General features: G+C 41.5%; 1 protein-coding gene across 1 annotated transcript in view; it reads left to right on the forward strand.

Moving 5' to 3' along the window:
• Positions 1-18275, forward strand: part of POLN (DNA polymerase nu) — a 204122-nt gene that overhangs the window by 26271 nt on the left and 159576 nt on the right. Inside the window, exons 4-7 of the mRNA XM_074952070.1 lie at positions 754-818; positions 2803-3318; positions 8294-8490; positions 17553-17659. Of these exons, the coding sequence (XP_074808171.1) occupies positions 754-818; positions 2803-3318; positions 8294-8490; positions 17553-17659 (885 nt within the window). The remainder of the gene's footprint in view (positions 1-753; positions 819-2802; positions 3319-8293; positions 8491-17552; positions 17660-18275) is intronic.

Genomic DNA, 18275 nt, shown 5'->3' on the forward strand with positions numbered 1-18275 from the left:
CCAGCCTACTCCTGCTTCTTATCCCTTTGCATTTGATGCAGATTGTTCTTGTTCCTCCATCTGTCTTGAGCTCTGGTAAGCTCAAGAGGAAAGAATTTCCTTGCTCTCAGTTCTGGTGCCTAGCACCAGAGTGCATCACCTGCTGCCAGAAGGGTCAGTTATAAATAAAATCCTGCTCAGCCCTAGCAGTTCTTCTGGGATAAGGCATGCTCAGGCACTCTGTGGGAATGAAGCATGCGCAGTCTGGTTGACACACAGGATTTGTGTGCACGAATGGAGCCTCTTGGTGAAGGAGGACTCTTTGGAGAATAAAGCTGCCAGCCTCTAAGGGTTAGAATTGTATATGAATTGCGATTTTTCAGATGCTTATAACTTGCCCAAATGTGAACGAATGGATTTTTCACAGGAATGGGAAAACGCACATCCTTAACACCAGAGACTGACCTCTGCCAAATGTCAAGCCCTTGCAACAGCACACAGAGGTATTAATGCATCTCAGCAAAGTTGTGCAGGTTTTTTCAACATGGGAAAAATGTATTTTTCCTTATAATTATTCTAGGAAACAGCCGAATGACTTTAACACAATCTTTTTTAAAAAATTTCAGCCTGAAGCATATAAATGGCAGGGAAAATTTCAGTGCAAAAGCTTAAAGTTTGGTGAAGTTAAAAGCAACTGAAAATAGGGCCTTTTAAAGGAAAGTTTTTGGAGATCTTAGCCATAGGTATTGCTGCCACTTTTTTTTTTTTTTTAAGGTAATAGTGAGAAGATGAATGAGTATAAATTCAGGGGAAAGAAAATCACTTTGGAGAATGAAGAGGCAAGTATATTGTAAAACTAAGGAAAAAGTTCAAAAAATGTACTTTTTATGTTTTATTTTCCATCATAAATGTTATAAACAAACTCTGTGTGTATGATTAGTCACCCATTCAGACAATATGCATCCTTCTTCTAGCTTTCTGTCTTACCTCTGTCATCCAGCTAGCAGCAGGAGTCTTGGTTCCAGTTCTGCCTCCTTTGTCAGCTCACTCTAATGACTCCCAAGTTGTCTCTAGCTGTTTCTCCAGGAAGAAGCTGGTATTACTTTTGAGGTGCCATTTCTTTCCACCACTAGTGTAATATGGGGACTATGTTTACCTTGCTTCTTTGTGGCTCCTGGGGACATAGCTGTAGTCAGCCATAGGAGGTGAGTGGAAAGGGTATATTGTGCATGCAGAGTCAACCCTGTCCCACCCCCAAAATAAACACACTCAGAGGCGTATATTCTAACTAGCAGAAAGAGAATTATAGTGAGCAGAGGAGGAAAGGAGACATGCCCAAATTTCTGCTTCCTGTTTCCAGCAAGAACATTTTTTACCCTAGGAGCCATAGCCTGGAACAGTCAGGATTACAGTATTGCCAGCCCCAACTGTTGAGAATTCATGAGTCAAACCTTTCCTTCCTCCCAAAATGACATTTTGAAATAGAGTAAATTAATCATTTTGTTTGTCCTGCCTTTGAGCCTTTACAGGAGAACTGTCACCCACAGTTTTATGTGTAATACTTTCAGTGTCAATTTAATTCAATTTTACATGCACACAAAGTGAACACAAAAAATGTAGAACTCGCTGCTTCCTATTTGGCAGTAGAATTCACTCCACTGCATCAGCTGATAGAATGTTTGGGTGTCATGCTAAGGATATTCCCTCTCTTTCAGCCTTAATGGTGTCCTATTGGGAACAGGGGCTCTGGAACAATTTTTATAGTGGGAGTGCTGAGAGCTATTGAACCAAACTGTAAACCCTTCATATAATGGAAACCACTTCAAGCCAGGGGGGGTTCCAGCACATGTGATTGGGAATGCTGGTTGGGGCAAACTCTTTCTAGTGCCCCCCACTCCATTCACTTCAGATTCATTCAGTTTGTCTTCTTCCCTAACCAGATACTATCAGTCTAGGGTGACTAGACAGCAAATGTGAAAAATCGGGACGGGGTGGGGGATAATAGGAGCCTATATAAGAAAGAGACCCAAAAATCGGGACTGTCCCTATAAAATCAGGACATCTGGTCACCCTATATCAGTCAGAACCATTAGCTACATTGATGGCAGACAAGCCACATACAAGAAGACAGATTTTTCTGTTAATCGTGTTTGGTTATCAACGTGTTCCCAGAGTGTGTAGTCTCAGGCTAGAGAATTGGTTTCATAACTTTGAAGCTAGGGAGCATGAGGAATAAGCTGAGGAAGGGGAAATTAATGTCACATTTTTGGTACCCTGCTTGATAAATGAGGCGAAAGAGTGAATGGGCATGGAAAATAAGCTTCCATTTGGCCTCTGAAGACTGTCTTTCCAGGTCATGGATGAAGCACTTTAATCTGAATGATAGAGAAGCTTGTACAGCAGCTGCTAATACCAGTTTTGCAGTCAGTAGGCTGTTAACTTTGCACTTTCCATGAGCCCTGTAATTCACTTAAATATGACCCCAACGGTGACAATTGAAAATAATAGTAATTTTTATTACAAATAATATAAAGGAGGAGAGTGATTTTTTTAAAGGGATACATATTTAGTCTTTATAGTGTTTTCTCTTTGTTTTTATAGTCTTGTTAAATTGAATCTTTCTATCTTAATAGAACTCATAAAATGCATCAGGCAGATTTATTTTAAAATGAAAGTAAGACACTATCAACATATTTGTGTTTTTTCTGCATAAATCATTTTGAAAAGCTTTTCAGGAAATGTTAAATTTATATTTGCTTAATTTTCTGACCTATAATACTAAGGTGAATAATGTATCCACTAAAAAGTTTTTGGTTCTTCCAGGAGATCCATGATTTTACGGCTGTATCATTAAATATGAATACCAGCACTGCAAAAAGCAATAGTCCGTTAGCTAGTACAGAACTGACGGACAAAATGTTCTGTAATCAAAACACTAAAATAGTGAGCTCAGTATTGCTCACTTCTAGTATGAGCACTTTTATAAATTACCAGGATGTAGACCTACCAAAATGGGACTATACAGAGAGAAACTCGTCAGTACAAAGAAAGAAAAATAAGAATAGTGAGAATAATAAAATCACCAGTCTTAAAAGGAAACAGGATATATCTACTTATTGCTCATACAAGATGGAACGGTGGTTACCAATGAAAGAAGATGTTAATTCACATAAAACAAAGCATGATTGGGCTGCTGAACAAGCAGAAAAAACATTTTGTGACATCAGAAATTTAGGACATGAGGAAAAAAGCCAGTTAATCACAACTATAAAAGAGGCAGTAGCTCTGGTAGTTACTATGGTATTTCAAGATGGTTCTTCACAGCTGAGCTCAGATCAGGTTAGTGAATAATAATCTGTTTTGTTTTATGAATTTAAGAAAATGTTCATACTAGAGCTGTGAAAAATGTGTGAAACTTGCCTGATTTAGAGTTTCGTTAAGCTCTGACAAGGATCAATAAATGGTTTGAGAGAACTTGGCCAATTTGTGGAGTTTTGAAAAATATTGATGCAAAACCAGGTGAAACATAGAGGCTCCAGGTGAATTTTCTTTTTAGATTCAAAGCAAAACTCATGGAATGTAGAACCATATGGGTGAATATGTTGATGGGTATACAGATCGACTCACTCAAGGAAAGAGGCTTTATTGGGGCTGATTGTACAGAGAAGCCTGGAGTCAACATGGAATGGTGTTTGAGGACTTCAGAAATCTGCATAGGTGGTGATTCTTTTGGATTAATCAAGAATTTTATGATTATCAGGCCAACAATTGGTCTGTCTCAGGTGGTTATAGAGTCTTCTAAGGCTGGATATGTGGAGTATGCAGTGCAGTATGGAGGGTTGGATTACCCGTGTCAGATACTTATGGTTTCCTTTGGTTTGAGGTTGGGGTACATGTATTCCAACTGGAGAGGGACCTGATCTAATGATCCTCCTTGAATGGTGGTTGGAACCAGGATGTTTTCAGGTATCCTTAAGGGACATGGTTGATTCCCAAATGACTACTCACAATGGTTAGGAGTTTTTTGTCTCCCACTACTGGTACAATAGCTCTTAATAGCCACCCCCCTTTGCTGGCTTTTCTCTCACAGATCAGTCATCTAGGTACGGGTATACCTGCACCTGCCTCCTCTAGAGGAAGTCTGCTATGACCGACATGCATTTGGTGAATACCTGGGGGCTGTTGACAGATCGAATGGGAGGACTGTGAACTGATAGTGTTTGAGCACAAACTGGAGAAAATGTCTGTGTGCAGGTCGAATGGTTATATGAAAGTATGCGTCTTTCATGTTGAGTGCGGCGTACCAGTCTCCGGGATCCAGGGAAGGTATAATAATGCTCAGGGAGACCACGCGGAACTTCAACTTCACCATGGAGTCTGAGACCCCCTTTTGCCTGGGGGATTAGGAAATAATGGGAGTAGAAGCTCTTTCCCCTTAGCTCCTGAGGAATCTCCTCCACTCCCCCTATGGCGAGGAGCGATTGCACCTCCTGGATAAGGAGTTGCTCATGAGAGGGGTTCCTGAAGGGGGGGGTGGGAGAGGGGGAAGGAACAGAATTGGAGAGAGTATCCCACTTCTATCATGCAAAGAACCCAGTGATGCTATGTTATTTGGGACCAAGCATGGTAGAAGTGGGATAGACGATTCAGAAAACATGGTAGCGTGGTGGGTGTGCCGTCCTTGGGCACATCTTCAAAAGGCCTGTTTAGAGCCTGTTTAGACTGGCCATGACCTTGCCCGAAGGGGGGTTGGAAGGTTTCCGCCTGCCGTTCCTGCCCCTTCATCTATAAAAATCCTGCCTCAACCGAGGAGGATATAAGCACTGTTGTTGTGGTTGAGACTTAAAGTGCTTGCATTGGGTTGCCAGCGTATGCATTCCCAGCGACTTCATGGTCGCCCTGGAGTCTTTCAAGCTCTGCAGCTTGGAGTCTGTCTGCTCTGAAAAAATCCCCGCGCCCTCGAAGGAAAGGTCCTGTAGGGTTTGCTGCACTTCCGGGTATAAGCATTAAAATATGTTAATTCGCAACTACATATACTATAATATACATATATGCTAAATATTATATATAAATCTTTACTAAATTTGGTGCTCCTCTTTGCTAACCAGGAGGAAATACTATATCTGTAAATATTTTATTTAAGCATTTATATAGCTCAATATAAATGTATTCAGATTCTAAATTTTTACATTTTTATTGTGTTAGAATATGAAAATTTACCATTGATTCTGAAGCCATAAGGGACCATTGTGATAATGTAATCCATGCGTTCTCAAACTTCATTGCACTGCAACCCCCCTTCTGACAATAATGTTACTACATGATCCGTGTCGGGGGAGGCGTGGAGCCCAAGCCCTGGGGAGTGGGAGAGAGGGCTTCAGCCCTGGGTCCAAACAAGTCTAATGCTGGCCCTGGTGACCCCATTAAAATGGGGTCCTGACTCACTTTGGGGTCCCGACCCACAGTTTGAGAACTCCTGATCTAATCGGATGTCCTGTATAGCACAGCCTATAGAATTTACTCAAAATAATTCCTAGAGTATAGCTTTTGGAAAAACAGCCAATCTTGATTTAGAAATTATCACTGATCCATTTCTTATTGTACTAGATGCTTAATTTTGTATTCATGAGTTGTATCAAGCTGCATTTGAATTGAAATTGAAATTCAATTAAAAATACACAGAACTAGCACTTAATTTTTTTTTAATTAAACGTGGCTACCTTAAATGTGTTGGATACATAAGGGGAAAAAAAGTAAATATATCAAAACATATTTTACATTTAAAACTGATTTATGAAGCAAAGTATTAACTGTAGTTAATGAATTCTCAGATTGTTTCTGGTTTCCATGTGCCAGATTTTCAGAGGTATTTAGGTACCTAGTAGGATTTTCAAAAGTCCCTAAGCAGGTTAGGTGCCTAACTCCCATTGAAATCTGTATTTTTAGCTGTCTAGCTGCATCTTCTGGTGCCTAAATACCTTTGAAAATCTAGCCACATGCCCTTCAAGTTTTTTAGAATTAGTAGAGCTCATTGTCTCTCAGCTGGTTTTTGTTTTCCAATCTATAAATAATCTTTTCTGCTTTTTCATCTCCCGCTCTGTTTCTCAACTTTGAATGAAATATTCCCAATGAAGTAAATATTATCTCTGCACCTCTTAACTGAAACCAAAAATAACCAATGCAAAACCTTTTCTGCACAACAGAAACTGAAAATACTTATATTTGGAAAAATGTAAATATCAGCATCCACTCTATTATGAAGACCACAAGTATTGTAGATACTTATTGTAGTACATGGTTTTGTGGCATATTTATAAAGCTTGTATTGATCTTAAAAAGTTAGTCCCCCTCTCCCATTTCTGTATATACTTTAAAAAACAGCATCCTCTAACTCACTAAAATTTGAGAAGGGTGCATTTTGATGCAGGGTGGGGTTTTTTTTTTTTTTTTGCTTATTTAGAAGATGTTAATACACTATAGTAATGTTAGGCCATACTGCAGTTGTGAACAGGTAAGGTGCTTGAGCAGAAGCTCCCTCAACACAAACTCAGAGAGTCACTGGCAGGTATTTATTGAGATTTCCCTAACTTTGAAATTCACTGCTCTACCTTGGTCCACCAGAAACTTCTGGACAATAAGGCAAAGACCATCTTTTTCCTCCAGGTTTTTGAGAGTGTTTGTGCCGAGAGTTGGAAGGGTTAATTTATTCTACTATTCTCATATTAGTAGTTGGATGTGTATGTACTTATATGTCAAGATGTTATGACTAGTCTTTAATATTATATAGTATTTTATACTGTGTTTGTTTTCCAATGGGATGAGTATCCAGGGTTAATGACTTAAATTATAAACTCTTGGGTCAGGGACCATCTTTTTTATTTGTGTTTGTACAGCGCCTACGACAATGAGGTTTGGTGCATGACTGGGGCTTATAGGTGCTACCATAATAGAAATATGTAATAATATTGAAGACTGTCAAGCTATTAAAAAAATGAATTGTGATTAATCGTGTGATTAATCGCACTGTTAAACAATAATAGAATACCATTTACTTAAATATTTTTGGATGTTTTCTACATTTTCAAATATATTGATTTCAGTTACAACACAGAATACGAAGTGTACGGTGCTCACTTTCTATTTTTGAATACAAATATTTGCACTGTAAAAAAACAAAACAAATAGTATATTTCAATTCATCAAATACAAGTACTGTAGTGCAATCTCTTTATCATAAAAGTTGATCTTACAAATGTTGAATTATGTACAGAAAAATAACTGCATTCAAAAATAAAACAATGTAAAACTTTAGAGCCTACAAGTCCACTCAGTCCTACTTCAGCCAATTGTTTAGACAAACAAGTTTGGTTACATTTGCCAGAGATAATCATGCCTGCTTCTTGTTTACAAGGGAGAAGAGGCGTTTGCATGGCACTGTTGTAACCAGTGTTGCAAGATATTTACGTGCCAGATGTGCTAAAGATTCTTATGTCCCTTCATGCTTCAACCACCATTCCTGAAGATATGCATCCATGCTGATGACTGTTTCTGCTTGATAACAGTCCAAAGCAGACTGGACCAGTGCATGTTCGTTTTCGTCGTCTGAGTCAGATGCCACCAACAGAAAGTTGGTTTTCTTATAACGCCAGCTACAACAGTGCCATGTGAATGCCTGTTCTCACTTTCAGGTGACAATGTAAATAAGAAGTGGGCAGCATTATTTCCTGTAAGTGTAAAGAAACTTGTTTGTCTTAGCAATTGGCTGAACAAGAAGTAGGACTGAGTGGACTTGTAGGCTCTAAAGTTTTACATTGTTTTGTTTTTGTTACGTAAAAATCTACATTTGTAAGTTGCACTTTCACAATAAAGAGATTGCTCTACAGTAATTGTATTAGGTGAATTGAAAAATACTATTTCTTTTATCTTTTTTACAGTGCAAATATTTCTAATAAAAAATAATATAAAGCCCTGTGCACTTTGTATTGTGTGCTGTAATTGAAATCAATATATTTGAAAATGTAGAAAAACAGCCAAAAGTATTTATAATAAATGTAAATTGTTGTTCTATTATTGTTTTACAGTACGATTAAAACTACGATTAATCGGAACTAATTTTTTAATCTAGTTAATTTGTTTTGCATTAATTGTTTGAGTTAATTGCCATTAATTGACGGCCCTAAAAATGTGTGTTTTTTTAAATAAATGTAATGTACGTAACACACTGCATCTAGGGAAATGTGGAAATTTCTATATAGAATTGCATAAAGGTGCTCAGTAGAAAAATATTACTCATCTTAATCAATTGTACTTATAGGGCGTAGTCTCATCAGTAAGAGGAATTGTTATGTTAATAAAGAGACAGACAGATCAACTTTGTCCTTCCAATGGCTCTTCAATTGTTAATCCAATTGTTTGGGATGCCTGTACCAGAAATGATAAGTTTATTTATTTAAAAATAGAGCACTCTTCTGTTTGGGAGCAACAGGAACAGACTCATAAGCAGTACATCAGGTGAGGGAACAGACAATAATCTTTGTTCTATATGTGTGTAAATAGTAGTGATGTTGATTGTCACTGTTGTCTAATACTACAACAAATGTCTAAGTAATTCTTCTTCTTTGAGTGCTTATTTGCATGTGTTCCATTTCTAGTGGCGTGAATATGCCCCATGTGTAGGGTGACCATATTTCCCAAAGGGAAAACGGGACACTGCGTGGGGCCCGCTCACCCAAGCCATGGCCCCTCCCCCTCTGCACCTGGGGCTGTCCATTCCCTGCCATCTTCCCCCCCTGCACATGGGGCTGGCCTGTGCCCTGCCTCCCCTCCCCACAAGCACAGGGCTGACCTGAGTTGCTGGCCCCAGCACTGCCACCACCATGCACAGGGCTCTTACCTGACCCCAGCCTGCTCCCCATGTGGGGCTGGTGTCATTCTTCACCTGATCCCTGCTGCCTCCCACAAGGCTGGTGTCGCTGCTCGCCTGAACCCTACCTCCCCCCATGCGGCTGGCATCACTGTTTGTCCATACCCTGCCTGCCCCCTCTCCCCCGGCTGGCATCGCTGCTCGCCAGAGTCCTATTCACCCCCCCTTCCCCGCCCGTGCACACACTCACATTCCTCTCTGCCTCTCTAGGGGTGCACGCTGAACTTTTGCCAAAAAAGTCACGACGGCTGGGACAGGGCTTAAAAAAGGAAGTCTCCTGGCCAAAACGGGACATATGGTCACCCTACCCATGTGCTAGAGATCAGAATGCTTTAGCCAGCAATGTTGTTTGGTTGCATCTGCTCCGCTGGTGGCCTCAAAGGTATAAAGCGGGGGGGCAAAGTGTCCAGCTGGCCCTCAGTTCCTTTCAGCTGCTCCTGGATGTGAGACTGAGCCAGCCAACAATGTCCACTCTTTTTTTCCAGTTGCATATTTTATTCTGACTTTGTAAATAGTTAATTATTTAGACTAGATATTTAGTATAGTGATGAGTGTAGGTTTCAGCTTTCTCTAGGTTCATTTTTTACCCTGTATGGAAGGTGGGGATGGGTGGGTCTGGCATGATGTTGGGACAGAAAAATCCAGGCTTTAAAGTTAAGGATATGTAAAAGAAAAGTTTAAGAATTGTAAAATCCTTACAAGAGGACAACTAAATCTAGGGACATCAGGATGAAGTTCCTTTTAGAGAAAGCTATAAGGCTGGTCTCTGAACCAGATGGGAGACAGGATCCGTCTAGTCTGGGATTGTCCTCAGGGAAAAGTGTCCCAGTAACTGCCTTTATTTCTGGGGCTCTGCCTGCTCCTACCTCTGTGGCTGCGAGCAGGGATAGGCATCACACCTCTCAGGAGCACAGAGGAAGATCTCTCAAGATTCCCTTAAAAGAGAGAGGATTGGTTCACTTCTTTATGTCTTCAGGAAGAAGAAAGCTCTGAAAGCAGCCCCTCCCTTCTCTTTCCAGCAGGAGGCAGCCTGGAAGGCTTCTCTGGTGTCCATGTTATTGGACAATTGGTTGGTGAGAGGATCATCTCCAGAGCAGGTGATAAGCAGTGTTCAGTACATCATACTTCTGTTGTCCAGATTGGGACTGAGAGTGAACATGGAAGTCTCATTTAATTCCAACACAAAAGAGAGTTTATTGGGACTCTAATCGATTCCATGATGGCTCGAGCGTACCTACTGCAGGGCAGATTCAACAATAGGTCAGAGTTGATAAATGAACTGCAAAACAAATCTACTTCAAGGACATGTCTCTGGTTTTAAGGTCACATGGCTTCAGGTACTCTGGTGACCCCAATTATAGATTTTTTTTTTTCTTTCACAGATTCATAGATTCCAAGGGACCATTGTGACAGTCTAGCCTATCTATATAACACAGGCCTACTAGTGCATATCTTTTAGAAAAACCTCTAATCTTGATTTAAAATTTCCAGTGATGGAGAATCCACCACGACCCTTGGTAAATTGTTCCAGTGATTAATTATTCTCACTGTTTAAAAAAAATTACACTTTATTTCCAGTCTGAATTTTTGCCTATGTTCAACTTCCAGTCATTGTATCGTGTTGTACCTTTCTCTGCTAGATTGAAGAGCTCATTATCAAATATTTGTTCCCTGTGTAGATACTTATAAACTGTAATCAAGTCACCTCTTAACCTTATCTTTTGCTCAGCTAAATAGATTGAGCACCTTGAATCTGTCACTGTAGGGTATGTCTTCCAATTCTTCCAGTCATCATGCTTGTGGCTCTTCTCTGGACTTGTCCAGTTTATTAACATCCTTCTTGAATTGTGGACACTAGAACTGGACACAGTATTCTTGCAGAGCCAAATACAGAGGTTAAAATAACCACTCTACTCCTATTCGAGATTCCTCTGTTTATGCATCCAAGGATAGCATTATCCTATTTGGGCAGTGTCATTCTGGGGCATCATGTTCAGCTGTTGATACACTAGACCGTGTCTCTGTTGTCGTAAGGGGTGGTAATGGATGGATTATCACCCTGATGGCCACAATATAGATATGAGGGTACACATACCTCAAGAAGTTTTGAACTCCTTCAACTGGTGGAAAGATCCATATTAGGTCTGCAAGGGATTTCTGTTCTCCTCAGAATTTACCACTAAGTCAGTAGTGACGGATGTATCATTGCTGGAGTGTACAGTACAGGGTCAATGGTCTCAAAGAGATGCTTGGGTTCATATCAGTGTCCTGGAGCTCAGAGCAATATGGCTTGCCTGCATGGCCTTTCTACCTCATATCAAATATCAGAGTGTTCAGATGAGAATCAACCATACCACCACAATGTTTTATGTAAACAAACATGGGAACCAGATCAACAATGTTGTGCAGGGAAGCAGTCGATCTATGGAATTGATGTATCCTGCACAACATAATACTAACTGTATATCACCTTCCAGGACTATACGACATGCTGGCAGACAATCTAAGCAGACCTATTTCTCCGAATCATAAATGGTCCTTAGAGGATTTGGTCATCAAGTCCATTTTCAATCAGTAGTGTCTGTTTGCAGCTGACCAGAACAAGAAATACAAAGTATTTTGTTCCAAGGGAGGACAAAGTCTGAGTTCTCAAGAAGATGCCTTCCTAATCCCCTGGGTTCAGGCCATATTGTATGTTTATTCCCCCAGTTCCTCTGACCCTACGTGTGTTAAGGAAGGTCAAACCGGACAAGGCCTCAATCATCCTAATAGCCCTAGACTGGCCCAGGCAATACTGGTTCAAGGAAATCAGAAATCTCTCTGACACCTCCAGTATCTACCAGACTTAATTACTCAGAATAATGGGACAACATTTCATCCAGATTTGTTGTTCCTAAACCTCACAGCATGGAAACTCTCTGGCTAACAGTTCTGTTGATATATACAGCATATTGATTCAGAGCAGAAAGGAGTCTCCGAGGACTGAAAAATGGAAATGTTTTTCATCCATTCAGTAAACTGTTGCCCATGAGAGACATCAGTCCCTCATATCAAGTATCTATTATTCTTAAAAACTTTTGGTTTGTTGCTAAGCTCATTACGTGTGTGTTTGGCTGCTATCTCTGCACATCATCCACCAATTCACGACCATCTCATCCTTCAGTTAAAAAGTTTGTGAAAGGTCTTCTGAGAGTTTTTCCTTCAATAACTTATTTTACGTTACTTTTATCTTGGAATCTTAATGTGGTACTTATCTCCTTGGAGGGACCTCCATTTGAGCTATTAGCCTTGTGCTCATTACTCCTTTTGTCTATGAAGATGGCATTTTTTGTTGCAGTTATATTGGTAGGCCCTACCAGTTTTATGGCCATGAAAAACATGTCACAGACTGTGAAATAAGCCTTTCCACAAGAAATGTGATCTCTCCCATGTTCCTGGGAGCACCCCAGCTGGGGGCTCCTAATTGCTAGTCCCAGCTTGGCTGGCAAGACACAGGACTTGTTCTTCCACAGCACAGCCACTCTCGGGGGGAGATTAGACCCACCTCTGCATACCTCCCGCTGCTGCAGGAAGCTCCGGGGCTGGGCAGCATCCCCGAAGCTTTCTGCAGCCAGAAGAGGCTTCTGGAGGTGGTGGGTCCAATCTCCCATGTACTGTTGGGAGCACCTCAGCCAGGTGCTCCTAGCTGCTAACCTGTGTTGGGTGGGGAGATGAGACCTACCTCCAGTGGCAGCGCAGAAGTGAGGGAGCACAGGGAGATCAGTCTCACTTCCATCTGAAATCGTGATATTGACCAATTTTAAAATCCTCCGGCCTTGAAATCGACCAAAATGGACTGTGAATTTGGTAGGGCCCTATAGATCGGCATGCAGGGTCTGGGAATCATAGAATATCAGGGTTGGAAGGGACCTCAGGAGGTCATCTAGTCCAACCCCTTGCTCAAAGCAGGACCAATTCCCAATTTTTGCCCCAGATTCCTAAATGGCCCCCTCAAGGATTGAACTCACAACCCTGGGTTTAGCAGGCCAATGCTCAAACCACTGACCTATCCCTCCCCCAACCCATGTTTTCCACAGTCCAGGCTAGTGCTCTAACCACTGGACAATCCTTCCTCAGATAATTGCAAGCTCTATGGTGAAACCCCCATATATAATTTTTCACAGCGTTAAAGTTACACTCTGGTCACAACCTAAATTTCTTCCCAAAGTAATCTCTGACACTTATTTAAATCAGTCCATTCACTTACCTGTTTTTTCCCAAAGTGTGAGGCTGCATTACATACTCTGATGTTTTCCAAGCTCTGTCTTGTAGGGTTGCCAACTTTTTAATTGCAGAAAACTGAATGCCCTGGCCCCGCCCCTCGCCCACACCCCTTCTCCAAGGCCCCGCCGGCCGCTCACTCCATCCCTCCTCCCTCCATCGCTTACTTTCCCCCACTCTCGCTCACTTGCTCATTTTCACTGGGCTGGGGCAGGGAATGGGGTGTGAAAGGGGGTGAGAGCTCCAGCTGAGGTTGTGGGCTCTCAGGTGGGGCCGGGGATGAAGGGTTTGGGGGTAGAGGAGGGGGCTCCAGGCTGGGGCCGAGAGGTTCAGAGTGCAGGAGGGAGCTCAGAGCTGGGGCAGAGGGTTGGGGTGCAGGAGGGGGTGCGGGCTCCAGGTGGCTCTGACCTCCGGTGGCCCCAGCATTTCTTGGGGACTGAGGAAGACCTCACGGCTCCCAGAAAGTGATGGCACGCGCCTCCAGCTTCTAGGCGGCGCGGTGGCCAGGTGGCCTCTGCAAGCTGCTCCCGCCCACAGGCACTGAACGCCGCCCGGAGGCGCTGTCCCAAGCGCCGGCTCCACAGCTCCCATTGGCTGCAGCCACGGCGTTCCCAGCCAATGGGAGCTGTGGACCTGGTGCTGTGGGCGGCGCCTGCACGCAGAGCCTCTATGGCTACCCCTCTGCCTAGGAGCTGGAGGGACATGCTGCCATTTCCTGGGAGCCATGCAGAGCTGCTGGGCACAGAGCCTGCCTGCCCACCTTAGGCCAACCAGACTTTTAGCGGCCTGGTCAGCTGTGCTGACTGGAGCTGCCAGGGTCCATTTTCAACTGGGTGTTCCAGTCAAAAACCGGATGCCTGGCAACCCTATCATTTTGTCTAGAACAAAACCATTCAGAGAACCTCCTAGGCTAGGGAAGTAGAGCCTGAGCCCAGGCTGCCTCCCGATGAAGGATTAGCCAGGGGTGGGGAAGGAGAGCCCAGGCAGTAGGGGGTCTGGCAGTAAGCCCCAGGCAGTGGGAGGTCTGACTGTCCCCTTTATCCCCTCCATCCCACCTCCCGGGTGTGCCCAGCTCTTCTGCAAGAGCTTCAGCCACCAGGGGCTGACAGCTGGAGCTCTTCCAAAAAAAAAAAAAAGGGGGGGGGGTGGCGGCAGCACAAAACTTGTGCCTCCCTTGACACATTCCCATGCCTTCCTTGGAAGGTGCGCCCCATAGTTTGAGAACCGCTGTAATAGAGTACAGGCCACTTCCGCAGCCTCTGAGAGGGATAACTGTAGCTGATATATGTAGGGCTACTACTTATAGTAGTATACATACTTTCACTAGCCAAAGCCATTATGCTTTAGTTCAGGAATCTCATTCAGATGCCCAGTTTGGGAAGGCTGTGTTGCATTCTCTATTTAATTAGACTTGCAGTACTCTGCTCCATCTATTACTTACTGCTTGGGAGCACATGTAAACAAGCATTCAAAATGGAAAGTAAAGTTACTTTTAGTAACTGGAGTTCTTAGAGATGAATTGTTTACATGTGTTGCATAACCCACTCTCCTTTTCCCCACTACTATGCAGACCGATAGCCTGGAGTTGATAGTGGTGCTGGGACTGAGGGTGGTTGGTCACCCTTTTATATCGCATAGTGAGAAGGCCTCAAGGTCATCGGGGAGCAGGTGTGACCAACAGACACTGCTGGCTAAAGCCTTCCAATCTCCAGTGCATGGGGCATATGTATACAACTCGAAGTGGAACACATGTAAACAACACGTCTTGAATAGCTCTAGTTACTAAAGGTAAATAACTTTCCTTTCCAATTTTATTTTTCTTTCTTGCCTATGGATGTTGTACTTCATTTCTGGGAGATTTTTGATGGGCGTTCGTAAAGAGACCATATGAACAGGATTACAGCACAGCTTTTGAACTGTATTCATAATTTTTTAAAATTTTTGAATAGAGTAGATTTTTTAAAAATAGCATTTAAGATTCCTGAGGATATTCCTTAGCAGCCGGTAGCAATTTTTATAACATTATAGATCAAAAGTTCAGTCTAAATTATAAGATAGTGTTGTTTAAAGTATAAATCTCTCTTTGCTATTGCCACTTAATTTTAAAGATTGCATTTATTTCTTTTAAATATCCATTTTTTAAATTTAATCAAATTCCATTGTTAATTTATTTAAAAAAATTAATATATTATTATATGTCAGACTTTGGGAGACACAGGACTTAGAATTCTAAAGGGACCAGAATGTAATGTTAGTCAATTTTTTAAAATTTATTAGAATTTAGCTAATTTACCCTAATGACTGGGAGGTCTATTGTGAATTACTGAATTTTGTAAATGAGCAAAAAGTAAAAAACAAAACAACAACAAAATCAGATTATAAAGTATAATTAATTTTGACAAAGTATAAGATGGAGGACAGGGACTTCGGTTCTGTCGCAGTTCTTGAGTTAACTATATCAAAGGGCAAGTCACTTTATTTTTTTATGTCTCTCTCTCTCTCTCCATCTATAAAATTGTAAATTTAAAGATGCTAGTTATTACTATTCATATTCTGCTAGTAATTTTAATGTAAATTATTATTGTTTAATACTTACACTGGGCACTGTGCTGTGCAATTCAGAAAAATAGAATAATCCCTTCCTTAAAGCACTTTCAAAAGTGAAGTTTCAGTAATATGAAATCCCAGCATTAGTTTTTCTTTCAGATTATAAATTGTGCAACTCATCAGTATACTACTGTATACAATAGTTCACCTCTATAAAACCAGCATATCATTTTAATGTGGAATCATTAGCATTTAGACAAAACCTATATCTATTAGTCCACTGTTATTTAAAGCTTTGTTTACTATTAAACACAATCTTTTTTGTCCATGAGAACTCCTTTTAGTGACATCCTAGTTTTGATTCATAGCAAAGTCTACATAAATCTCCCTTCTTTTTATAACTGTGCGTCATAAATTCTTAAATACAGCACAGGCAAAGAAACTGTAACTAGTTTGAGAAGGACGAAAAGTAGTGTGATGCGCTTATGCTTTCCCAAGGGATCTTAGAGCAACAAGCAGGTTATATTTAAATATCACTTTGTACAGTGTTAAAATATTGACAATTTGTTTGTAGCTTTCAGTAACTGTTTAAATCATGGTTTCACTAACGTGCCTGCATAAACTGCTGATTTAATTTATTTTAGCACCATTAGCATGGTTAAGTTTGTTATGGAGATGCCACTTGTGGCTTGATAAGAATATTGAGTTGAGTTTTGCACTTAAAGTAGGGATTTTTAACCCCTTTGCTATATAGGAAGAATACATCATATCCTTCCTAAAATTACACCTCTTTGAATATAGAATTTTCTGAGAATTTATAAGTGAATCTGTTAATTAGTCTAGGAATGGTTAAGAAACAGGCCTTAAAATCTAACAGCGGGTGCTATTTTTTTTTTTTAATTTGGACTCAGATTCTCTTAATAACAGAAAAATGCACAGGTCTGTTTGAGCCATGTCAACAACCTGTGGCATTCCTGCACAATGTATCCATTCCGGATATTTGCAAAGCCGCCACATGGGCCTCAGACCATACCTTTGCCAAACACTATGCCAATACACACGACCCCAGAGCGGATGCCATAGTAGGCCTTACTGTCCTTTCTGCTGCTACCATGCACCTAACTCCAAAGTCCCCCCAACCATAGTGGGTACTGCTCTACTTTCACCTTGAGTGGAGCACCCACAGAGACAGCACTTGAAGAAGAAGAGAAGGTTACTCACCTTGTGCAGTAATTGAGGTTCTTTGAGATGTGTGTCCCTGTCTATGCTCCACTACCCCTCCCCTCTACTCTGGAAAAAAGAGGACTCTACGGTAGAGGAGGAACTGAGGGGGTCATGCTGTGCGCGCACTGAACAGACTCCAGCAATGCCACGAGACAGCAGCTGCGCATGCGTGGCCTGGCTAGGCACTGCTACTGAAGATGTCTAATCAATGGCGCTGGGACGCACCATCACCTAGAGTGCAGCACCCACAGGGACACACATCTCAAAGAACCTCAGTTACTACACAAGGTGAGTAACCTTCTCTTATGAAAGCATATCAACTAAGTGGTTATTTGAAAAACATAATTTAGGGGAAAAAAGTTAATTTAGTAAAATGAAAATACAATCCTGTTTTCCTATTCATTGCTCAGCAGAAGCAATGGGGAGGGAGAGGGAAACCACATTTATATCTAATCCCCGATAGCCTATTTGTACAAGAAGTAAGAATCCTTATTTGTTTTAACTAAATAAGTGATATTAATTCATGTTCAACAGAAATGTACATAATGTAAATTTTGCATTCAGTAATATGAAAAAATGAAATGCTCAGTTAGTGAATTTATTTTTATATCTTATATAGGGAAATACTATTTCAAATACTACACTGTACTGTTGTTTGCTTCAATGCAAAGGATTTTTTGAGAACACTGCTTCATGTTTATGGTGATGATATTAACTGGAAACAAGGTAAGATGTTTTGTGCCTAATTATGCCATCTTTGCATTGGCAAAACTCCTATTGAAATCAGTGTATAATTGATAATAAATATACTTTATTAAAACAATTATACAGTGACATTAATAGTTTTACATGTAATTTTAAAGACAGAATCATATCAGAACTGACCCTTACCCACTCTTTCTGGACCGGGGCTCAGAGACTTTTGCGTTGCTCTGCCCAGATCATGGGCCAGAACCTCTAACTGTTTGCTGCTCTGTCCTGACTATAGGCAGGAGTCAGAGACTGGTTGGTGCCTCGCTCTGCTTGAGGATCTGGGGCCCAGAGACTCATTTGCTGCTCTGCCTGGACTGCAGGCCAGAGCCATAGGCTGTGCAATGCTCTGCTAATTCCCTGACAGTGAGCAATGCACAGTGAGTGGCCTCCCACTGACCCAGAGTGGGAGGGACTACTGCTAACCCACTACGCAACCGTAAATCTCTGACTGCCAGAGGCTGGGAGGGGAAGATGGGGGTGGATCTCTCCAAAATTGTCCTGTTCTGTATATTCCCTTTGAAGTTCTGGTATCTGCCATTGTTAGAGACAGGATACTGGGCTATATGGACCATTGGTCTGACCCAGTATG

The sequence above is a fragment of the Natator depressus genome, chromosome 4 (assembly GCF_965152275.1).
Source record: "Natator depressus isolate rNatDep1 chromosome 4, rNatDep2.hap1, whole genome shotgun sequence".
In the NCBI taxonomy this organism is placed as follows: Eukaryota; Metazoa; Chordata; order Testudines; family Cheloniidae; genus Natator; species Natator depressus.